The 25254-nt window shown below is 39.6% G+C and overlaps 2 protein-coding genes across 4 annotated transcripts in view; one reads left to right on the top strand and one right to left on the bottom strand.

Annotated features, from left to right (window-relative positions):
* LOC134813368 (uncharacterized) overlaps window positions 1-25254 on the bottom strand; it is a 359978-nt gene that overhangs the window by 141775 nt on the left and 192949 nt on the right. The gene's annotated exons all lie outside the window — the stretch shown is intronic.
* On the top strand, window positions 446-24194 carry LOC134812404 (calcium-dependent secretion activator 2-like). 3 transcript variants are annotated; one of them, XR_010159918.1, is made up of 25 exons: window positions 446-645; window positions 757-875; window positions 1108-1199; window positions 1435-1516; window positions 1784-1884; window positions 4080-4207; window positions 10361-10465; window positions 10611-10731; window positions 10840-10948; window positions 11218-11446; window positions 11593-11762; window positions 11988-12192; window positions 15758-15964; window positions 16117-16302; window positions 16459-16587; window positions 16797-16959; window positions 17110-17250; window positions 18393-18664; window positions 21048-21158; window positions 21371-21565; window positions 21978-22064; window positions 22280-22436; window positions 22570-22686; window positions 22828-22954; window positions 23258-24194. XR_010159918.1 is itself a non-coding variant. In XM_063819805.1 (25 exons), the coding sequence occupies exons 1-25, from the start codon at window positions 523-525 to the stop codon at window positions 23408-23410; spliced, it is 3663 nt and encodes a 1220-aa protein (XP_063675875.1). In that variant the 5' UTR covers window positions 446-522; the 3' UTR covers window positions 23411-24194. The 3 variants fall into 3 exon arrangements, 2 of the variants coding, with proteins under 2 accessions (XP_063675875.1, XP_063675874.1); XM_063819805.1 differs by having other exon boundaries at window positions 21944-22064; XM_063819804.1 differs by having other exon boundaries at window positions 21371-21595; window positions 21944-22064.

Raw genomic sequence — 25254 nt, 5'->3', positions numbered from 1 at the left:
AATGTAATATAATGTAATATAATGTAATATAATGTAATATAATGTAATATAATGTAATATAATGTAATATAATGTAATATAATGTAATATAATGTAATATAATGTAATATAATGTAATATAATGTAATATAATGTAATATAATGTAATATAATGTAATATAATGTAATATAATGTAATATAATGTAATATAATGTAATATAATGTAATATAATGTAATATAATGTAATATAATGTAATATAATGTAATATAATGTAATATAATGTAATATAATGTAATATAATGTAATATAATGTAATATAATATAATATAATGTAATATAATGTAATATAATGTAATATAATGTAATATAATATAATATAATGTAATATAATGTAATATAATGTAATATAATGTACAATGTATAATTATAGTAACCAGGAATGTCACACTATTTTACACTACCCAGGTACAGGTGTGTAGGTATGTAGTTAGGGGCCCTTCAGTATGATGAGAGAACAAGTTGAGTTGCCATGACAACAACATGATAGAGAACAGTGAATCTGAGGAATCAGGGAGTGAGAACGAGTTGAATGATCAGGAGAAGATCAAACTAGATCCTGTTAAAGCTGAGAATCTTAAGAATGGTTTCACTTTCGGGACAACGGTTGGTTTTTTAATTTTGCATCAGTTGTCCAGTAGTTATATTAATTAAGTTTAATTATGTTTAATTATGCTTGATTATGTTTAACTAATAATCATATTAATCCCTGTTCAGCTGAAGAAGGACCCAGTACAGGAAGCCTACAAGAAGACTCAGAAGCAGATTTACATACTCTTATCTCGCTGTATTGCTTATCCCTTTACTACTAAACAGGCCTCTGATCGTGGATACAGGTATATATTGTGAACTGTGTAGTAGTGTGAACGGAGAATTGAAGTTTCTAAACTATTTTATAAAAAGTTATTAAAAAGCTTATAAACAAGAAAAAGTATAGATACTTTTCTAGGACATTTTCCTTTTGGTGCTATTCCAATTGTTTTCATCAAGCTTTCATTCGTACAACTGTATTGTTTTGTTTTAATATAAAGTGTTGATTGTGCGTGTTTGATGACGCTGAAATGACAGGTACATGAATATCAACGAGATTGTGTTAACGAAGATGAAGGATAAGTTTAAAGACTATCTGGACTCTCCTGACAACATCAGCTCCAAAGACGGTAAGATTCTTCAGATTCTTTAGAGTACTTTTCTCTTTACGCTTTCTATCTCTTACTTAAAGATTTAAAATTAAAAGTTACATTTAAGTTAAAGTGAGTGCCTATATTTTAACCTCAGGGGTTGCTGTCTTGGTAACTGGTAAATGGTTAGTTGCTCATGCTTTCACAATACAACTCGAATTAGGTGATTTAAACAAACATGTATTGTGAAATATTGACGAGCTGAACTTTTCAGCTGTGTTTATAGAAGCGGTCAACTGGTTCTTCAGCGTGTTTCTCATGAGTAAGCGTGCTATAGAGATGACTAAAAGTGGAGGGTAACTACACTTTTACTTATTTACTACTTATGTCTCTTTTTGGGATGATAAGCAGGGTATTTCACCTCGTGCTACTGCTGTCTGACTAAAGTTAAAACCTGCCTCCACAATTGGTCTCTCGTTCCCTCAAATATTACGACTGACTTCTCCCTTAGAGATGTTCAGCTTACCTCCCTTCCCAGTAAACATTGCCTTCCTTATAAAAATCATGTTTCACTAAGGTAATATCGCCAAGGTAACATTACCAAATAAGGTCAAATCCCGCAGGTACACAACAAAAGATTTCCAGCATGTCTTCAAGAAGAAGATCTATCAGCTGGTATGTCAGCTCCCTGATGATCAGGAATACAGTAGAATGGAGCTTCTCAGTGAGTTGCTTAATATTTCAAGTTATAACTAACTTTATCAAGTTATTACTTAATACAGTAGAATGGAGCTTCTCAGTGAGTTACTTAATATTTCAAGTTATTACTTACTTTATCAAGTTATTACTTACTTTATCAAGTTATTACTTACTTTGTCAAGTTATTACTTACTATATCAAGTTATTACTTACTTTATCAAGTTATTACTTAATACAGTAGAATGGAGCTTCTCAGTGAGTTACTTAATATTTTAAGTTATTACTTACTTTATCAAGTTATTACTTACTTTATCAAGTTATAACTAACTTTATCAAGTTATTACTTACTTTATCAAGTTATTACTTAATACAGTAGAATGGAGCTTCTCAGTGAGTTACTTAATATTTCAAGTTATTACTTACTTTATCAAGTTATTACTTAATACAGTAGAATGGAGCTTCTCAGTGAGTTACTTAATATTTCAAGTTATTACTTACTTTATCAAGTTATTACTTACTTTATCAAGTTATTACTTACTTTATCAAGTTATTACTTACTTTATCAAGTTATTACTTACTTTCTCAAGTTATTACTTACTTTATCAAGTTATTACTTACTTTATATTTATCAAGTTATTACTTACTTTATCAAGTTATTACTTACTTTATCAAGTTATCGACTGATCATAACTTCATTATTAGCAGTTATGTGACCGGTACCGGGATTTTGACAAAGACAATTTGTACTTGCAATAATAATTTGATGTAAAAACCAATGAAATAATAATTTGATGACTTTTAGTATAATGGTGGTGTTCCCACCTACGTCATGGTAAATGGTGTGTATTTAGACAGTATGTTATGTCAGCAACTTGGTTGATCAGTGTATCAAATTTCAAGAATATTATGTACATTTTTGATTTTAGCGTATAATATACTCATCCTTGTATTTGGTTATCCGTATCTATTAAAGTCTGAGCAGGCATTGTGGTTCAAGTAAGCGCTCTAAAATTCGGCAATGAATGAAAATATTTGGAAATTCATGTTTACAAATTCTACATGATCTGAGAATGATCACTGTTTAGGTGAGTACACGGTCCTTTCAGAACATGACCAGTTTTCCGACTGGTCCTGGGTGTCAAAAAATGACCACCACTTGTACACCATTAGTGAGTAATTAGTGAGCAATTAGTTAGTTATATTCCGGGAGTAGATTGTAGTACAGTTTATGAATGCTATGAACGGAATCTATGATTGATTGATGGTGACTACTGACTAGTCACCATGGTGACTACTGACTATTGTTGGAATGTTGGAATGTTGGGTGTACACTCGTTAGCCCAACACAAGTAAGCCCACAATAGTGTGCTTTCTGGAATACTATATCAGAAATACTATCCACCACAGGATTGTGGTATAGTCTGATATTAGGACAACAATCACAGTGTACTAATTCTCTCAGTCAGACCCGGCTGTTTGTATATAGATCAGCTGATGAGTTTGAGCAACATAATGAATTTTGAATACGGGTGCAATATTTTGATTTGATTGTCTTTGAGATACCACCGGGAACACTAGAACAGTTCACTGGTGTCGTCAGGGTGACGTAAACATGAACAACTGTTGGTATCGCTGACAATTATTCGAGCAATTCCCAAGCAATTACTATCAGTTTGGAGGGTATATACTATATTATATACTTTATATGCTAGATGAAAATAACAGTGGAATTTCATAGAAATACAAAACGGAGTGTAACGCTGAAGTACTAAGAACTGTTTTTACCATTGTAGTATGAAAAAATGCACAAAAGTACTCTATTACTCATTACCATATTACATACTATAACTGATTACAGCAGCTCAAGATTTTGATAATGACACTCTAAGTAACGCTCTAAGTAACGCTCTAAGTAACGCTCTAAGTAACGCTCCAAGTAACGCTCTAAGTAGCGCTCCAAGTAACGCTCCAAGTAACGCTCTAAGTAACGCTCTAAGTAACGCACTAAGTAACGCTCTAAGTAACGTTATAAGTAACGCTCCAAGTAACGCTCTAAGTAACGCTCTAAGTAACGCTCTAAGTAGCGCTCTAAGTAACGCTCTAAGTAACGCTCTAAGTAACGCTCTAAGTAACGCTCTAAGTAACGCTCTAAGTAACGCTCTAAGTAACGCTCTAAGTAACGCTCTAAGTAACGCTCTAAGTAACGCTCTCTCTCTCCAGGCGAGTGGATAACGGAGTATGACGAGATAGTATCCCAGAGCTCAGAGGAACATGATAGAAGGGTAACCAACACTGAGGGTCAACTCAACAAGAACCAGCTCTACACCCTGTTCCAGAAGATTCTAGAGGTCAGTTATACCTGCACACTACCACCCCTAATTTATAGTTATACCTGCAAACTACCACTCAGTTATACCTGCAAACTACCAGTGTGTAGTCAGTGTAGCTTACGTTGCAATTATCGAGCTCTCTTATCTTTTGTAAATTGCGATAAGTTCAGTTTGCTGCTACCGCGTAGTTAGCCTTTGCGTGTGTACTTGTACATTCCTATACAAGTACATTATGGAGGATGATCGTAAGGTGACCCAATCTCTGGACCAAATTCAAGGATTCGAGTATGATGAACAGACAAAATTGAAGGACAGTGTTACTAAGTGGTTCATTACGCTGGGAAAAGAACTGAAAATCGACGACAGAGATATTTGTGGAGATATGGGCACTATCCGTCGCGGAGTAGAGTCCGCGGCGGAGCCGCCGGACTCCAAGCGGACTCCGAGCGGACTCCGGCGGAGCCGCCGGACTCCGAGCGGACTCCGGCGGTGCTCCGCCAAAATGTATTTACACTGGACTCGAGTACATTTTGGCGGACTCCGAGCGGAGCCGAGCGGACTCCGAGCGGACTTTAAAGTCCGCCGCGGACTCCGAGCGGCTCCGCGGCGGCTCGGCGGAGTGTCCGCCGCGGACTAAGCCACTAGGCGGACTCCGGTCCGCCGCGGACTCCGGCGGAGTGCTTGGCGGACTCCGCCGGACCTCTCCGCCAGACTTGAATCCGGCGGAGCTTGGACTCCGCTCGGAGTCCGCCGGACTCCAACAGAGTCCACTGACTTCCGACTTCCGACTTCCGACCCTCGGCTAAATTTGTCACGTGACATACAACATAGCCAATAGCATTTTGCGATATTGTGGTCAGATGAAAAGGTCGCTAGTGATAAACCTTAACCATTACCCTCACAATGTCAATAGTGTACAACTCTAGTCCTAACTTTGACCCTATAATGTATAAACGTTGACCCTAACCCTCCACCAAACCGCCAGCAGCGAAATATCAATGTCATTGACTGGTCACGTGACCAAAACAATTTTTGTCATATTATCTCATATAGGGAAGCGTTTTTAGTTTTACCCTACACGTTGCATGTGGCGTCATTCGGCCGGATCCCAGCAAGCAAAAATACGTCGACCATCACAGGACGACGCCAGCACTCTCTACGCTCGTCGAGCTCCGATCGTCCTGTGACGAAGTAAGGACGAAGCCTGAGGTCCTCAGGTAACATCGACCACCGATTGAAAATTCAGAGATTTTTTGACATAAAGGTCAAATGTAAAACTAAAATCTTGATGTTAATTGATTGACGACGCGACGTCAATTTTTGAGCACAGCGCGAGCGCATGCGGAAAAGGACCGCGTAGCTAGTCAAGATGTTGATAAATATTTGGCTTGTGGCGCGATGTGTTGCTCTAAGTCTAACTATAGCCCTCTCGCTTGCAGTTACTGGGCCGCGCTCAGCCTGTCATTCCGCCTAATCTCTATTAACAACATTAAAGCCTGGGGTCCTCAGGTAAGCTTGCAGTAGCGCGCGACCGCCGGAGGCGGAAATGACCTGGTTAGCTAGGTAAACGCGATGTGCCTTGTAGGATGAAATCCTACTAGCTGACGCCACTCGCAGCTGTGCTGCTCGCTGTACGTCAGCGATCGACCCTATAATGTCCATGCTGATGGGTCAAAAGATTCAAGAGTTCAGCGAGTCGGCTACTTCTACCTTCACGAGAGCTAAACTTCAATTTACCTCAATCTGAACTGACTTGTACAGTGGTAGAACACATTACAACCGGGCTTATCATTTTACTTTTAAGTCAGATTTATCCTACTCTTATCTTGGACAAAACATCTCGATCGTATCGTTATTAAACTAACTTGAAAACCATAAATAACTGTCAAAAATTCTGGGGACAAATGGTGAATTACGTCAACGAGTTGACCTCTAGTCCCCATGATTTTTAGTCCCCATTAGTCTCCATTGGTAGTCATTGGCCCCCCCCCCCCTCTGTGCTTCAAAGCATGAAGTGCCTTTGGCAAGTGCTCAACTTTCTCAGACGTCTGCCTCTGATAAGTGCGTCAAATTATCTTTTGGTGCATCAAAAATTAGTGCCTCAGACGATTGCATCAGATACATTGGTTTTTGATGTAGTGCCTCAAGGGCCCCAGACGAGTGCCCCAAGTTCCCCAAACAAGTGCCCCAAACGAGTGCCCCAGTCTTGATCTTGATATGATTCAATTTTTAAAAATTTCTCAGTTATTAAGTCAATAATTGCCACATGTTATGTGTCCCTCACTGCGCGCGCAGTGAGGTATATCTGATATCAGCTCATAAACTTTATTGTTTATGATAACTAAATTATATTATCAAACTACGCCAAGTTGGTACGGTGGAGTTTAGTTTATACTAGACTCTAGTGGGCGTTATAGAAGAAACCTTACAGTTACTTAGCCAGCTAATCTCAAGGTCGTTTCTCTCACCAGAGGCGCGGCAAAATTCACCGAGCATTAAGGAACGCGCGCTGGGTAAGAAGTAGGTAGTGCGCCATCGACAGTGAGCCGCGCGTGCCGACTGAAGGATGGTTTTTTAGCGCTAATTTCGGCCAGCACAATTTTCTTCAAACAAATAGATATAGAGTATCCTTCCCGACCTCCAATTGCAACAAAAATTGGTAAGCTTACTCATAAACTTACAAGGAAAGTGTCCGAAAAATTTAAAGCATATCCAACCATCAGACATTATGTTACAGCTAAAAGCAGCGTATTTTGCCCCATTTTTATTACTATATCAACTCCGATATCCACCAAATTTTTCGGACAGTTGTGAAAGCCCAATTGGAAGGTCGTCGCCAATTTCCAGAATGATCTCATTTAAGGAACTGAAGATAAATCCGAATAATACGACAAAAATGGTCAAATTTGGACGAATTTGGTCAAATTACGCGACTTTTACAGCTACTTTTGCTCCAAAAGCCGCGCACCATCAAATATGGCACCTAGGCGAAACTCACTGATCTTTCCAAAAAGGTATAACAAATTTGGTATTGTGAAAATTCTCACAGTCTCTAGAAAACAGTGGTACAAAATTTTTTAAAATCCAAGCAACTTTATTTTTATCGTGCACCCCCTATAAGAAGAAACCTAGCCAGAGTGGAAGTCGGCGCCCTCATTAAATTTTTGGAGAAAATCGCTCGCGCTCGCCAAAATTTGTTGGACCAGGACGATGTCCTAGCCTGGCAGCTCATTGCGCGTCGCAACGAGCTTCGTTGTTCGTCGACGTGCGACGAGCAACGAGAAAAATTGCGTGGCGCGTCGGGTGGCACATCTTAACGGGTGATACGCGTATAAATTTCGATCGCTGACGTACAGCGAACATCACAGCTGCGAGTGGCGTCAGCTAGTAGGATTTCATCCTACAATGCAAGGCACATCGCGTTCATCTAGCTAACCAGGTGCTTTCGCGCCGCTGCGGGCGCGCTTGTTCCACAAGTCATTTCCGGCGGTCGCACGCTACTGCAAGCGAGAGGGCTATACTTAGAGCAACACATCGCGCCACAAGCCAAATATTTATCAACATCTTGACTAGCTACTTGTCATACGTTGTATAGTGAAGCGACCGTGGGGGTCACCGCGTGATACAACTAGCTACGCGGTCCTTTTCCGCATGCGCTCGCGCTGTGCTCAAAAATTGACGTCGTCAATCAATCAACATCAAGATTTTAGTTTTACATTTGACCTTTATGTCAAAAAATCTTTGAATTTTCAATCGGTGGTCGATGTTACCTGAGGACCTCAGGCTTCGTCCTTACTTCGTCACAGGACGATCGGAGCTCGAAGAGCGTAGAGAGTGCTGGCTGGCGTCGTCCTGTGATGGTCGACGTATTTTTGCTTGCTGGGATCCGGCCGAATGACGCCACATGCAACGTGTAGGGTAAAACTAAAAACGCTTCCCTATATGAGATAATATGACAAAAATTGTTTTGGTCACGTGACCAGTCAATGACATTGATATTTCGCTGCGGACGGTTTGGTGGAGGGTTAGGGTCAACGTTTATACATTATAGGGTCAAAGTTAGGACTAGAGTTGTACACTATTGACATTGTGAGGGTAATGGTTAAGGTTTATCACTAGCGACCTTTTCATCTGACCACAATATTGCAAAATGCTATGTTGTATGTCACGTGACAAATTTAGCCGAGGGTCGGAAGTCGGAGGTCGGAAGTCAGTGGACTCTGTTGGAGTCCGGCGGACTCCGAGCGGAGTCCGCCGAGCTGGCGGACTCCGCCAAGCTCCGCCGGACTCCGCCGGATTCAAGTCTGGCGGAGAGGTCCGGCGGAGTCCGCCAAGCACTCCGCCGGAGTCCGCGGCGGACCGGAGTCCGCCTAGTGGCTTAGTCCGCGGCGGACACTCCGCCGAGCCGCCGCGGAGCCGCTCGGAGTCCGCGGCGGACTTTAAAGTCCGCTCGGAGTCCGCTCGGCTCCGCTCGGAGTCCGCCAAAATGTACTCGAGTCCAGTGTAAATACATTTTGGCGGAGCACCGCCGGAGTCCGCTCGGAGTCCGGCGGCTCCGCCGGAGTCCGCTCGGAGTCCGCTCGGAGTCCGCTCGGAGTCCGGCGGCTCCGCCGCGGACTCTACTCCGCGACGGATAGTGCCGAGATATGGACAGAGAAATATTTATGGCTCCAACTGTCTATAAAAAGCATCTGGCACTTCGGCTTGTGGAAGCAATAGACCTCGTTCAACGGCATGAATGCCAGATGGGTAAAATGGAGGAGATCATATATTTCTTGAAGACGGAAGCGTTAGAAGACAAGGATAAGTTGATCAGGCTGCAGGGCCAGCTGCTTGTGCAGAAGGACAAAGAACTAGAGTTGTTTAAGACGTCGGTTAAGAAGACAGTGCAAACAACGGTGGAGTCAGGGATAAAGAGCTACAGTGCAGCTGTACAACAGAACAGTGCAAGTGGTACGGTCTGCAACAGTAACATCCTGAAGAAGGTGATGAAGAGTGTGGCTGCAGAGGAGGACAGGAGCAAGAACCTGATCGTGTTTGGGTTGAAAGAAGAAGAGGGAGAACAGCTTCCAGCGCTAGTAACCGCAGTTCTGGAGGAGATTGGGGAGAAACCTCACTTCGAAGCGACTAGAGTCGGCAGGAAGAGGCCAGGTAGTACGACTATCCGACCAGTAAAGATCACTGTCCCAAGCTCTACAGCGGTTCAACAGATTCTGACGAAAACAGGAAGACTGAGGCTAGTTGAGACCCACAAAAATGTATGGATCTGTCCAGATAGATCTAGCGAAGAACGAGCAACGAGGAAACATCTGGTTACGGACCTGAAGAAGAAGAGGGTTGAACAGACTCATCTCGACCACTATATCCGGTACGGGAAAGTCTGTAGCCGTGATAAGAAACCACCGTGAAGCAATTCATGTCTCTCGGACACTGATCACTATTTGAATGAGTATTGTGTATCTTAATAGTTCTCGGACGTTATCTGTATTTGAGAGACAATTTTATAATTTATATACGAGCTATTTCTTGATTGTTTTACACTTCATATTTCATAATTTGTTTCACACTTCATATTTCATAACTTTATTACTAGGTGGAGGTGACGTTATTGAGACTTTGGGCGGCCATAAACCTCGTGTTTTAAAAGTTGTCCTCTGAACTTGTTTCACTGACCCACGCTTTATAGCATTTATACATTTCGGCCCATTTTATATGTTTGTTCGATTTGCTGTACATTTGTATATTTGCTATTTTGTAAAAGTTTCAAATCAAAAAATCACTTAGTTATACCTGCAAACTACCACAGTTATACCTGCAAACTACCACAGTTATACCTGCAAACTACCACTGCAAACTACCACTGCAAACTACCACTCAGTTATACCTGCAAACTACCACTCAGTTATACCTGCAAACTACCACTCAGTTATACCTGCAAACTACCACTCCTAATTTGCAGTTATACCTGCAAACTACCACTCCTAATTTATAGTTATACCTGCAAACTACCACTCCTAATTTATAGTTATACCTGCAAACTACCACTCCTAATTTTGCTGGACTGATTTTTTGAAATTCTAATATTTTGATGGCGCACACTTTGCAATATTTACACGACTTAAGATGAACAGTTCAAATCCCAACAATTCATTGAACGCAGTGCTCTATTAGGTAACATCGTACGAACACAAACTACTGTTTAATGCAATGCAGCTGAACAATAATGACGAGCAAACTGCAGCTGTGAGGAGGGAACTTGAGAACAGATCTGCTAGGGTAAGTGCTTCTTCTAGTAGCCGCTCTAATTATTTCAACTTTCGTGTTAAAACATCTATCAGTTTACAGTTTACAAATAAAAGTTCACCTCCAGTGGAACCCCCATTTCTTATCTGAATGCCACACAAGTTCCACTACCCTGTAGGTTAACAGCGGGGAACGTCCTCCTTACTTGTTTATACACCATGACATGGCAGCCCAGTACCGGGAAGAAGAGAGGAAGAATGTACGGGGACTTCAAGACAAACATACCAACCCCATGAAAGGTAGATAGGTTCAGTGAATGAGTGTTTTGTAGTATTTATTGAAATTGTGCTGTGTTCTTCATATCCTCGCACGTATCAGCCGATATAATAATAAGTGCTATCAAACAGATATGAACCAGATGCAGTTTGATGGTAGTGATAAAGTTGGTAAAAGTCTGCCTTGCAAACATGACTTCGTCCTTAACTTTAACGTCGAGGTAGAGGTTATGGAAGTTAAGTAAGTAACTTATGTGTGGATTCTACAGTAGAATAAAACTGATTACACTTTGAGAAAAATCAACACCATTTTTGGGATAATTAAACGAAAATTCAACCTATATTCACTGATCCACATAACTTTGATGGTAGACTGCAGTGCCTGAGTTTAAAAGTTATTATAATTATTTGTAACCCTCTAACTGAAGAACCTCTCCAGGTTGACTGCAGTGCCTGAGTTTAAAAGTTATTATAATTATTTGTAACCCTCTAACTGAAGAACCTCTCCAGGGGTCTCCCGGGAATAAAAGGGGTTCAGCCTGAACGTAAAGCATTCTGTGCCATGGATATAGAGGGACAGACAAACAAAGTGCTGTGTACTCACCTTGTCAGTCAAAAAAACCCGGTGTGGACTAACAAGGCAGAGTTCCAGACTAAACAACCTCTACCCAGTGTTAGAGTCTGTCTCAGGATTGAGAGTAATAACCCTCTTTATATGGAGGGACGTCCTATTGGAGAGGTTAGTTTGATAGGGTTCGGGCAACGTTTCAGTTGGCATCAACTTGTAAACATTGTTTACAAATTAGTGTGTTTTTATATGCTTCAGTGTCAAATTGTAAACAACACAAATTGTCAATATGCCTCGTAAAGTAAGAATATCTCCAGATCCTGTTCAAGATGAAGCCAGAAACCCTGTCAGACAAGCCAAAGTGGGACGACCTAGAAGCCAAGGTGGAGGTAGGACAAGGTGGTGTGGCACTCCCCAATCAAGCCTTTGGTTTACAGATCAAGACTTGTGTCAAGATGGATAAACCTGAGAACATGAAACTTGGAGGGTTAGCTGTTCTTTTTTAGCTGTTCTTTTTTAGCTGTTCTTTGTCGTTTATATCGTTTTTGCCGTAAAGTTCCATAAATACTTTATATCTTCAATTTTATTGTATTTTGAGTAATGCCTCTGGGTAGTGCTCCTCAATCAGTAGACGTACATGTATCTATGTATTTTCTCTAGCTGGTTCAACACACCTCAAGTTGTTACCCAACTAACATTACGTGATCACCAGGTTACTCTACATTAGAGGAACATCGCACTGGCAGAAGTGGAAGCAGCGGTACATTGTGCTGGTCAAAGTGGGTCAGATCGTGTTCTGTCTGTGTAGCTACAAGGAGAAACAAGCCACCCCCAATGAGATGTTAACTCTGGAGGGATACACTGTGAACTACTACTCGCCCGATCACCAGGACTGCGAGGAGGACGCCAAGTTCCAGGTTCGTTTTGCAAAAGTTACAGATTCGTTTTGTAAAAGTTACAGATTCGTTTTGGGAAAGTTCCAGATTCGTTTTGCAAAAGTTCCAGGTTCGTTTTGGCAAAGTTCCAGGTATGTTTTGGCAAAGTTCCAGGTTCTTTTTGGAGGAGTTTTCAATTCAGTTCGAGTATGTTTTATCGGAGAATTTCCATCCAACTAGGGCTGGAGCGTTGCTGTTGCTAACGGTAGAGAAATGTATCGTGCGTGTTGCTACCATCACGGAATTATTGTTAAAGTTACTATGTATAGATTACTAATGGAACACTAATAGGAAATTGGCTTACTATTTGTATATATTTCCTCTAAACCTCTATACACTAAAACTTCAGCTTCATAAGCATCCTGGTGCTCCTTTTCAGTCAGATTCACCCCCTTTATCTCCGTTCCTTCAGGAATCACATCTATAAACTTATTGTCAGGAATTGGGGGTAGAATAAATGGCCCTAAACTTTCTATTCTCTCCTGACCATAAAATCATGCTGATCCCCTTCGACGATGTTCTTCCAAAATCTTTTTGCGAAGTCCCGACTTTGACGACATTATCTAATGGAGAAGCGTAAGGTTTTGAAATAGGTTGAAGTGTAAATTGAATGAAATAATACAAGATGCTAATTATATCTTGCTCACACAGATACTGCAAAGATATAAATTACCGATGTCAGCTTATAAGGACGAACTAATAATTTAGAACTCAGAAACTGTATCATCGGTCAAACATATTGAGAAACGTTTCATAAATTTAATAATGGCAGATTACGAAGACTGGTCCCATCTGGTCACATACAGCCCAAATTTGTAAACTGAGCCGAGGGGTCCACAGTTAATTAAGCCAGTAAAACTGCCTATTTTAAACACTTTGCGTCGTCCCTCTATCATGCATGCTGTTGATTGTAAAATATTATGTCATATATGGACACGTTCATTTGAGTTTGAGGATATTGGTAAATAAAAATAATAGCGTTTTTGACGATAGTGGCTTAATTTTGACATCTATTAACCTAGCACGTTCAGAAGTTCTGAACATTAGCCACATAACCCATACTCCCATATGCACTGCTCAGAAAGAAAATCTATTGTTGTTAGGCACTAAAATGTATCAAATGTCACATTTTGTGTGACTTAATTAACTGCAGTTGTCTAATTACCATTCCTTGGCCTGAAACATAGTAGATTAGGTCAATCTAACAATTATGATACAACATTGGTTAAAGGGCACGGATTGAACGGTTACAAGGCAATATTTAGGTAACTTTGTCACACTCAGAATACCATACCTCTATTCTACTGTGATGTGTCCTCAAAACCCTTTTTACTCATTATTTGATGGTTGATCTACCAAGTACGGAGTACCAATCATAGCCCTTAAATATGTTGCTTTGAAAGGTTAGCTAATACAGGCACTTGGTTATTGGGACATGAGGTTAATTCTGTCACAATATATGGAATTTAAAATTTTGGGCGAATTATTTATATCTGATTTTGGTTTGAAAGGCGGGAAAACTTTACATGATGACAATGTAGTTGATGCAAGTTAAGATCAGTTGATGTTTACATTGTCACAAAAAATTATACGAAATCGCAAATAGGTTAAAAACAATGATTATATAATGAAATAGTCTCCTTTAATAACTCTTATAATAACTGATGTGACAAAGTAAACATGTCTTGCCCCTATTTTGAAGATCTATATATTCTATAACTCTATTAGAATTCAACATTCTTTCAGAAAAAATTGGTAGAATATTGTCCAGAACATCAGAGCTCAAGTTTAACAATTTCAGGTTAAATTTGTCTAAGTCACTAAAAATGTGACAAAATTAACTTTTCCTGCCCCAACAATATCAAGATAGTGTGTTAAAATTGGCATAGGAATTAGGATGCTTTATTGCCTATATTAATCGATCCATACTACGAAAAAGATCGGTTAATCTGATGACGATTACCTAACTCTTATAATAACTGATGTGACAAAGTAAACATGTCTTGCCCCTATTTTGAAGAACTATACCTCTATTAGAATACTATGTAACTTTATCATCAAAAAAATTTCGATAAACTAGTTATTTTGCCAGCAAGGAGCTGACAGAGTTATAATAATTTTTTTGTGACGAAATTACCCTATTTTTGACCATGTTGCGGTAGTTTAATTGTGACACTGTTAACATATTACCACCCGATAATGATTTATGTGACTGGTGCATGGTACTAGCAGTGTTGTTTGATCCATAGTACGTAATACAAAGGGTTTAAGCTGGTATATCATTATTTGTTCAATTTCACACATGTTCAGATATCATCAAGATTATGTGACAAAGTAAACTTGTCTGTGCCTTCTGTGTTTTAATTCCTTGCGACTATATGATATAATAACAATTCCTAGCACTTCCAGGCCATTAAATAAACCTACACTACTCAGCATTGCTTATCAGGGTTCCCTAAACATTCTTCACATATTTTCTTAAATAATAAATAAAACAAATATTTAATAAAACAAATATTTATTTTTACGGCACAATCAAACAATATCAATAATAAATAAATCAGGGGAGGTTTGAAGAGGTTTCAAGTGCCGAAGGCCACTGCTTATCTTTAGGATTTGAGAGTGACCTGTGCTTGAAACCCCCTCAACCATCCACTACGTCAATATACTAATTACAGTATACAAATATAGAAAAATATAATAATCTTAAATTACTTATTGGTTTAGTTTGGTGACAAAGGAGAGCCCAGTTGAGTTTTAGTTTAGCTTTAGGTTTTGAATCACAGTTTAAAAGGTTAGCCATGTTTCATGGCAGAGAGAGATATCATGTGTGCATAGCCGTACCGGATGTAGAGTTTGAGATATAATATAGATTAGTTACCATGTATTAGGGTCATCTCGATTTTGGAGACACAGTAAACCTGAGTGCACCATCTAACGAAAAAAGTCGTCAAATATGTAGGTAATGGTCATATGTACCCATCCAATCAACTGGACACTCAAAATTTTGGTCAAAAACGGCAGCAAGGGGTCCATATTTACTCTGTCACATGTTTATAGTGTGATAATGTAACCATTTCCGTGCCGGCCGTATTTAAGCGATATCTTATCACCTGATTAAGATATCGTTATGTGACAAAGTTAGCCTAGAGGATGAGACGATTATCCTAACCTTCAAGGGTTTGTGTAATTTCATAGTGTGACAAAGTCAACTACACTGTGCCGTTTAAAAGGGTCACTTATATTTACCAATATCCTCAAACTCAAATGAACGTGTCCATATAGCTAAGTGTAACATTAGCTCATAAAGGTAGGCTGTACATTTCTCAGCAAGCAAATCATACACCACGTGGCTCGTATTGACGGACGAGGCATGAGCAGTGAAATGACGCTCCTTCCACCCCTTTTTACTTGTAGTAGCGCGTCGCACGATGCACGGTACTTGACCGTGCCGCGCATCAAATAATGCTTCTCGCTAGATCGTACCTCTACTGAGCCGCTAAGAACTGGGAAAAATCCTCAATTTTTAACAAACATAACATTACAGTTCCGACTACTGAAGGAAGGAGAAGAGGTGACGTGTGGAGCTAAAGACTCCCACACCCAGCAACTGTGGGTGAACGCTCTTTACAGGGCAACTGGGCAAACAACCCGCCCAGAGAAGTCTGATAATATCCGAGGAAACGATGTTAATGATATCAGGAAGGCTGGTCTGGATATGCTGATATCTAAGGAGCCCTGTAAACTTGATCAGGTTAGAGATATTGGTGATTACCAGTACCACCTGTGCTGCACTTTTCTCTCATCAATTTGTAATGATATAAAGCCAACAAGCGTTAACAAACACCTGTAAAACCTACAGGGTGTTTCAAGAATGGCGTTCAAAATCTAACTAATTTTAACCAGGACTTCCTATTCCGGACGCTGCAGCATCTGACACTAGAATACCGTATCAAGAAGGAGTCTACAGCGTGCAGGGGCTGGCTGTCTACCGGCCAGGAGTTTGCTCTGATGGAGTATGCTGAGAGATATGGTATCAGATATCTGACTGTTCATCTTAGTTATCTGAAGGAGCTTGTCAACTACGCAGAGGTTATTGTTGTTTAACATTTTGTTGTAATTATAAAGGTTGTATTTTTTAATCATGTGCCAATGCAATTAAACGCCTCTCTGGATGGAGATGAAATGACAAATTTTATGCAGTCATATCACAGATAAAACAATTTAAAACAATCTCTCTCTCCTCAGAAAGGTTTCGTGATAGACCCGAATAAGTTCCGGGATCTCTTCAAGAACTGCTGCAATTATATACAGGGGAAAACCAGTGACGACGGAGTCTGGACCGTTACTAAAGAGGAGTTCCTGGAGTTTCATCAGGTAGTTCGTGATATTAAATCTAACTTTGTCAACATCTACAATCTACTCTTACAGTGAATGATGCTTTACACTTAATACGTTCCCTTTTTATACACATTTACCAAATTTATACACTGTATAAAAACCTCATCAGTATCTATAGCCTCAATCGAAAGAAACAATCGTGTTTGTTGCTCCAGTTTCCAGTGCTAACTGAGTGTTATTTCCAGGTTCGAGCCCAACTGAAGACGCTCCTCATGCAACAGATCACTCACTTTAGAAACAGTTTCCCGTTTGGGAGACCGGACAACGCTTTGAAAACCACGATAAAGTTACTGGAACAAGTATTAACTCACAAAATTGAGTTGAAAGTAGATCTGCCGGATCTTCTAGGTTCGTTTGTACGCCGTGTACAACATTACTCATTTTTACGATTCTTTGGTATCATTTTATCGTCGTAGGGTAAATTGAGACGATTCTATTGAGAGTCCCTTTCCCTTTAAGAATCCTCACTTACAATTACATAACCCCGAATACCTGTAGCATACGAAGAAGAGGAGATGACATCACTGGAATGCCGGAAACAGACCATGAAGTGTTTGGAACAGGGAGCCTATATAAACTACCTTCAGATCAGCCAACAGACTCTTAGACAGCTCAACATGGAACAGATGGAGGCCCCTGGTCCGTGGTTTTTTTGTTGGGGACTGGTCCGTGGTACCAGCCAATGTTTACTCAAAAAATATATATAATATCAATGGTAATAAGAAATTCATCCCCGTGGGGCACATGCATAAATATAAATGTAAAGGAAATCTCAAACTATTCAATTTAGACTTTACCGGTAAAGTATGCAATGACCATTGTGTAGTGCTGATCTTATTTATTGCACATAATATTTCCTTTCTGTCGTATTTTCGACTGTTGCTGAACCTTCACAGTCATATGAATTGACTTTTGTGCCATTAAAATCTTAAACAATAATTTAAATAAATCTTAAACAATAATTTAAATAAATCTGTATGTATGTATGTGTGTATGTGTGTGTGCGGGAAATTTCCGAGCGGCTATATTTTAAAAGCGGTAAGAGTTACGGGACTGGTTTTTTTCGGTATAGTGCCGACAAAACTCTGACGAAGCGAATAAGCAAATTTTGAAAAAATCGGCCGTTGGTAAGTGGTTTAATTGATGGTTCTGTACCACAAATGTGACATAAAATGGCTCACTTTTTCTCCCTATTCGCTCTCTATTCCATTACTGCAGATTATGTAGCGTTGGTACATGAATCATAATTAGTTTAGCCCCGCAAGTAATACTATAAGCTTTTTAATTTTAGGGGTGAAGGGCACTGATTGCGGACTGTTTGGACTGTAGAGAGAGTTCATACTTTCATACAACAATGTAATGCATGTTTTCAAATATAATAGGCGGGACGGCGGGTGTGGTGCGGAGTTAATAAGGGTTAATTTCTAAAACGATTTAAATAAAAATGGATAGCAGTTCAAGACGGGATTGATGAGGTGTAATAGTCGTGGTACAGGGTGTACGGACGTGGTACAGAGTGTACGGACCTTATGATCATGGAATGTGGCGCCTAATAATGACTTAATTATCCACGAGAAAGAACTGATTATGCGATTATGTGTTACTGACTCAGCGGGTAAATACTTCTACCCTTTTTAACTGCGGTAGTGAAATCCCGGCCGAAGGCTGGGTTACACTAGTTAAATGATAAATGTGTAAACCTTGTCTTTCGTGTCATTTTTAAAATGAATGAACAGTTCATGACTTGAACGGGCGGCCGATTAAAAGTAAATCATATCCAGGTTTGGATGACATGATCCAGCTAGCTGATGCCTGCATTGAGTTCCTCCAAGAAACTCTAGAACACTACGGAGAAGCCCTTAACGTGTATGACAGGATGATGTACGAGATGAATGAAACATTCTGGCGACTGTACGGAGTGGACATGGAGTCAGTACTGGTCACACATGAGTCTGGGTCACGGGATATCTTGCCATTGTTTCACAAGCTCAACGCTTACTTCTACGAGGAACAGGAACTCAGATACGGAAAGTTCCACATGCATCTTCACCAGGTTGGCGACAATCACGCCGTTTATTGGAATGTATAGTAATGGAATGTATAGTAATTTATATTGTGTAGTAATGCATATTGTATAGTAATATACAGTAATCCTGTCCTATAAAGGTTTAGAGGGTGCCGATCACATATGTCTTTTTAGGATATACATAGTTTTTCTCACCTTTTAATTTATATCTTTGTCAGGTTTTGCTCCTCACATAGTAATTATCTTTGTCAGGTGTTTGCTCCTCACATAGTAAGTTACCTTTGTCAGGTGTTTGCTCCTCACATAGTAAGTTACCTTTGTCAGGTGTTTGCTCCTCACATATTAAGTTACCTTTGTCAGGTGTTTGCTCCTCACATAGTAAGTTATCTTTGTCAGGTGTTTGCTCCTCAATCCTCATATAGTAAGTTATCTTTGTCAGGTGTTTGCTCCTCAATCCTCATATAGTAAGTTACCTTTGTCAGATATTTGCTCCTCACATAGAAAGTTACCTTTGTCAGGTGTTTGCTCCTCACATAGTAAGTTACCTTTGTCAGGTGTTTGCTCCTCACATAATAAGTTACCTTTGTCAGGTGTTTGGTCCTCATATAGTAAGTTATCTTTGTCAGGTGTTTGCTCCTCAATCCTCATATAGTAAGTTACCTTTGTCAGGTGTTTGCTCCTCACATAGAAAGTTACCTTTGTCAGATGTTTGCTCCTCGCACAGTAAGTTACCTTTGTCAGGTGTTTGCTCCTCATATAGTAAGTTATCTTTGTCAGGTGTTTGCTCCTCAATCCTCATATAGTAAGTTACCTTTGTCAGGTGTTTGCTCCTCACATAGAAAGTTACCTTTGTCAGATGTTTGCTCCTCGCACAGTAAGTTATCTTTGTCAGATGTTTGCTCCTCACATAGTAAGTTATCTTTGTCAGGTTTTGCTCCTCACATAGAAAGTTACCTTTGTCAGGTGTTTGCTCCTCACATATTAAGTTATCTTTGTCAGGTGTTTGCTCCTCACATAATAAGTTACCTTTGTCAGGTGTTTGCTCCTCACATAGTAAGTTACCTTTGTCAGGTGTTTGCTCCTCACATAGTAAGTTATCTTTGTCAGGTGTTTGCTCCTCACATAGTAAGTTATCTTTGTCAGGTGTTTGCTCCTCAATCCTCATATAGTAAGTTATCTTTGTCAGGTGTTTGCTCCTCAATCCTCATATAGTAAGTTACCTTTGTCAGGTGTTTGCTCCTCACATAGAAAGTTACCTTTGTCAGGTGTTTGCTCCTCACATAGTAAGTTACCTTTGTCAGGTGTTTGCTCCTCACATAGTAAGTTATCTTTGTCAGGTTTTGCTCCTCACATATTAAGTTACCTTTGTCAGGTGTTTGCTCCTCACATAGTAAGTTACCTTTGTCAGATGTTTGCTCCTCGCACAGTAAGTTACCTTTGTCAGGTGTTTGCTCCTCACATAGAAAGTTACCTTTGTCAGGTGTTAATTGCTCCTCACATAGTAAGTTACCTTTGTCAGGTGTTTGCTCCTCACATAGAAAGTTACCTTTGTCAGATGTTTGCTCCTCGCACAGTAAGTTATCTTTGTCAGATGTTTGCTCCTCACATAGTAAGTTATCTTTGTCAGGTGTTTGCTCCTCACATAGTAAGTTACCTTTGTCAGGTGTTTGCTCCTCACATAGTAAGTTATCTTTGTCAGGTGTTTGCTCCTCACATAGTAAGTTACCTTTGTCAGGTGTTTGCTCCTCACATAGTAAGTTACCTTTGTCAGGTGTTTGCTCCTCACATAGTAAGTTATCTTTGTCAGGTGTTAATTGCTCCTCACATAGTAAGTTATCTTTGTCAGGTGTTTGCTCCTCAATCCTCATATAGTAAGTTATCTTTGTCAGGTGTTTGCTCCTCAATCCTCATATAGTAAGTTACCTTTGTCAGGTGTTTGCTCCTCACATAGAAAGTTACCTTTGTCAGGTGTTTGCTCCTCACATAGTAAGTTACCTTTGTCAGGTGTTTGCTCCTCACATAGTAAGTTATCTTTGTCAGGTTTTGCTCCTCACATATTAAGTTACCTTTGTCAGGTGTTTGCTCCTCACATAGTAAGTTACCTTTGTCAGATGTTTGCTCCTCACATATTAAGTTACCTTTGTCAGGTGTTTGCTCCCCAATCCTCACATGTAAGTTATCTTTGTCAGGTGTTTGCTCCTCAATCCTCACATAGAAAGTTACCTTTGTCAGGTGTTTGCTCCTCACATAGTAAGTTACCATTGTCAGGTTTTGCTCCTCACATAGTAAGTTACCTTTGTCAGGTGTTTGCTCCTCACATAGTAAGTTACCATTGTCAGGTTTTGCTCCTCACATATTAAGTTACCTTTGTCAGGTGTTTGCTCCTCACATAGTAAGTTATCTTTGTCAGGTGTTTGCTCCTCACATAGTAAGTTACCTGGAGAAAGAGGAGTCCACACTGAGGGAAGAGTTAGAGGATGCGTTAGAAAGAGAAACGTGGCTCAACGAAAACTGTACTGAGGTATTTAGCACCGAGAACTCCTTGGTTTTTAACCTTTAATGTAACTTAATATGTTAAACTGATTCTTGCAAATTTTTTTCAAACTCTGTCGTAGTAATATTCGAATTATCTATCATAAGCTTTAGATAAAAGATGATAGCTAATAGCTATAAGATCAATTTTTGGAGTAAACCTCAACTAACCATCAATAACATTAAAACCCACCTGCCCAGGATTTCTCGTGCTGCGCTGTACTGGATATCGTTGCTCAAGTAAAGAATACCCAGAAACTGGTCGCGGAGCTGAGGTGGCCTGACAAAACATTCTCCGAACACCTCCAGAGCAGGACCCAAAAAACAACTGCTGAGATATTTGACTGTTTTGTCAGTAAAGTGTACGGAGTTCTTCAGACTTACCCTCGTTTACAGGTTTTTTCCTGGCGACAATTTGACCTGCAGGTTTTCCAAATGATATTGACAAGATTGAAATATATACATTGTGATTGTCCGTTTTACCAGCAAGTATGTAAACTCATTTCTAACTGGAGGTTAATTGATTCCCTCTTCTTACTTACTAATAATATATATAACTTAATAATAATAAGTTAATTACTTGTAAGTTAATAACAATAATAAGTTAATTGCTTATATGTTAATAATGATAATAAGTTAATTACCTATAAGTTAATAATAATAATAGGTTAATTACTAATAAGTTAATAATAATAATAAGTTAATTACTTATATGTTAATAATAATAATAAGTTAATTACTTATAAGTTAATAATGATAATAACTGTTGTGTAGAGGAACGTGATAACCTACAACTCTGTCCTACCAGACGAAGTTTGTGTGATGATGAATTCCTGTATAACTGTTCGTATCCACGCAAACGAACTCTGTGGAAACGCCACTAACTCTAACAGCAGTAATTAGTTTTCTGAAATCTTTATTTGTCACTTTTAGGACTGTTATTCTAATTTCAAAGGGAAAGATTTGAAGATAGGAAATTTGATTACATTTTATCTCAAATCATGGGGTGCTCATAGTCATTAAGTCATTCGTCCCTTATCCGAAAATCTAATAAATAAGTTATACAAATATTTGAATAACCTATTAGTTAAACATCTTATGATTATCCAGGTGAGTATAGCTACAGAACTGAGATAAACGACCTGCTGACGCAGAGGATTAACGTAATGTTTGAGTTTGTCTGCACTCAACTCAGCCAATGTTTGGATATCCTTCTCGATAAGCTCAGCCGATATGACAAGGACTCTATCTTCTCTCATTTATATACGTAAGCTATTCTTATCTTTCTAGCCATGTATCAGATCTGGGGGTGTCTCTTAATCTTTAATGTGTTCACCTTCGTGTCTAAATACAGTATAATCGTAATTATCGTGTTTTCAAACTTCAAATTATTATGTCAGGATAATGGGTCCCAAGCTTGCGATAGTTGAACCCTTGTTTTCGTACGTTCGACAGAACAATGTTCAGATGAAACAAGAAATTCACCCAAGCTCGACAAGCTGTCTTCTACTTTGCTGGTAATATTATCGTGTATTGCATCTCACAGTTAAATTTAAATTCAACCTAACTAATAACTTCTTCGTCGCTTTATTCTAATTACATTTTCCATAAGTTGATATGCTACAAACTCTTGAACAATGTCTGAAGGTATATTTCAGGTATAACTCCTTACTGACGACAATAGCAGACTGGCTGACCGAAAGGGAGAATATCGACATGCATCACTTCCAATTATGTGCCATTTCGACCATCTTCAAAACTCTCTTCTCCGAATTCTCTTCACAGGTCCAAACTTCTCTGCGATAACTATACATTGTTTGTTGTTGATCAGATACTTGTTCACTAATCAATGAACTGGTCGAATAAAGCACTACATCCGAATTCTGACTTGGAACCTGATAGCTTGTAACCTAATTAAATGACACCCTTATCGGATTTTATTTGAACGGATATTAATTGGACGCTGGAGTCCCTAGCGTTCATTTTAATGTCCGTTCAAAATTATGTCTTTTCACGCAATGTCCGGTCAAATAACGTCCGATAAGGTAGTCAACTCCGAACCCTCCTATAACATTACTTCTCACCCAGGGTCTGACAGAAGAGCAGCTCAGAAACGCCACCTACCGGATGATACACAACAGGATAGAGTACGAGGAAACAATGAACACCCTCAATATAGATACTACCCGGAACTATGCGTACGGCTATTCCGACTCCTCGGAGTCAGAGTCTGCAGACTGATGCAGCCTGATTCAGACTGTTGCATACTGTTGCAGACTGATGCAGACTGATGCAGACTGTTGCAGACTGATGCATACTGATGCAGACTGATGCAGACTGATGCAGACTGATGCATACTGATGCATACTGATGCATACTGATGCAGACTGTTGCAGACTGATGCATACTGATGCAGACTGATGCATACTGATGCAGACTGTTGCAGACTGATGCAGACTGTTGCAGACTGATACAGACTGAGGCAGACTGATGCATACTGATGCAGACTGATACATGCTGATGCAGACTGTTGCAGAGTGATGCAGACTAATGCAGCCTGATTCAGACTGATTCAGACTGATGCATACTGATGCATACTGATGCATACTGATGCAGACTGATGCATACTGATGCAGACTGATGCAGACTGATGCAGACTTATGCAGACTGGTGCAGCCTGATGCAGACTGATGCAGACTGACGCATACTGATGCATACTGATGCATACTGATGCATACTGATGCATACTGATGCATACTGATGCAGACTGATGCAGACTGAATATCAGAAGCATGAAATTGATATGATATTCTTCACAAGGGATTAAAGTTTTATCATCCGACCAATTTTATGGGAACATTGCAAAATTCAAGATTATTGCTACGTAAAAAAGGGTCATTAACAGAGATCCCTGAAAGGGTTTAAACTTCGACTAAGAATGGTTTAAATGTTAATTTGTTATTTATTGTTGTAGAATAATTTCTGTATTTGTAAAATGTATTGCTTAATGTTTCCAATTATAGAATTTGTATTCTTGAGCTTAGTTCAAACTGCTGTATTTGTAAAAAATATTCAACGACAATGAAATCAATATAAAGTGACTTACTGACTGACTTATTGGTATCAACCACCTGCGGAACTCGTCCAAGGTTGAAGTGTGCAAAATGGCTCCTCAAAACCGTGTTGGACAATGAGGTCGACCTTGAGTGTATTTACCTGGGGACCTCAGGCTATTATGTTCATAAACATAGAGATTCGGCGGAATGACAGGCTGAGCGCGGCCCAGTAAGAGTGTATGTGAGATAATATGTGAGATAATATTAAGCAGACCGTTTATGATGTCTTGGTGAGGTAAAGGGCTTCTTGGAAAACGATCTCGGAAGGTCAAGGAACAACATCTGTTTCAAAAGACAAAGGACTTAAAGTAAATCAACGGGGCCGGGGGCAGTTAAAACATAGGGACCCATTCTCTGATGCTAGTTGGTCAGCCTCTAGACTGCGTAGGCTGACTGCAGTTCTTTCGTCGGACTTCCGCACGTATCAAGCTACCGTCCATATATCACACTGAAGTTGAACAGAGTTGAACTTCAGGGCTTGTCGAACTTTAGTACGTGTCCAACAGCAAGTACAAAACTTTTCTTTATATTTTATGGCTGTGTCGTTTGTAGACAAAAGAACTCATCACTCGCTGGAGCTTGAAGCTTTGCTTTTTATAAATATACCTCTCCTGATTGCAACTCTTAAATAACTCGTTGATTGCTTAGAAGCCTTTTGTTAGTAACCAGTCGATAGTTACCTGGGGACCCCAGGCTATTATGTTCATAAACATAATAGAGATTCGGCGGAATGACAGGCTGAGCGCCGCCCAGTAAGTCGATGGTGATATAAATATTTTGTATCAGTTATCAAACTGCTTTCAAAATTTTGTTCTGAGCGTATAATTATAACAAGGATTGCGCCCGTTTTCTCGACGGGGGGCGGACAAATACGTAATCTTTTTTGGAACATTTTTATCCCCCCCCCCCTCCGTAATCAGTTTTACACATAACGTTTGTGTCAAAATTTCACTAACGTAATCATTCGGA

Source organism: Bolinopsis microptera, chromosome 3 (genome assembly GCF_026151205.1).
Source record: "Bolinopsis microptera isolate Bmic1 chromosome 3, MBARI_Bmic_1.0, whole genome shotgun sequence".
Lineage (NCBI taxonomy): Eukaryota > Metazoa > Ctenophora > Tentaculata > Lobata > Bolinopsidae > Bolinopsis > Bolinopsis microptera.
Note: the sequence above shows the minus strand (reverse complement) of the source record. Positions and strands in the feature narration are given on the sequence as shown.

What these genes read in the sequence shown, in the direction of transcription:
- LOC134812404 (XM_063819804.1), top strand. Translation starts at nt 523, where the DNA reads ATGATAGAGAACAGTGAATCTGAGGAATCAGGGAGTGAGAACGAGTTG. An exon ending in CAGTAGAATGGAGCTTCTCA is followed by an intron (nt 1,885 to 4,079) that starts GTGAGTTGCTTA and finishes CTCTCTCTCCAG; the next exon opens with GCGAGTGGATAACGGAGTAT. An exon ending in GTAGAGGTTATGGAAGTTAA is followed by an intron (nt 10,949 to 11,217) that starts GTAAGTAACTTA and finishes GAACCTCTCCAG; the next exon opens with GGGTCTCCCGGGAATAAAAG.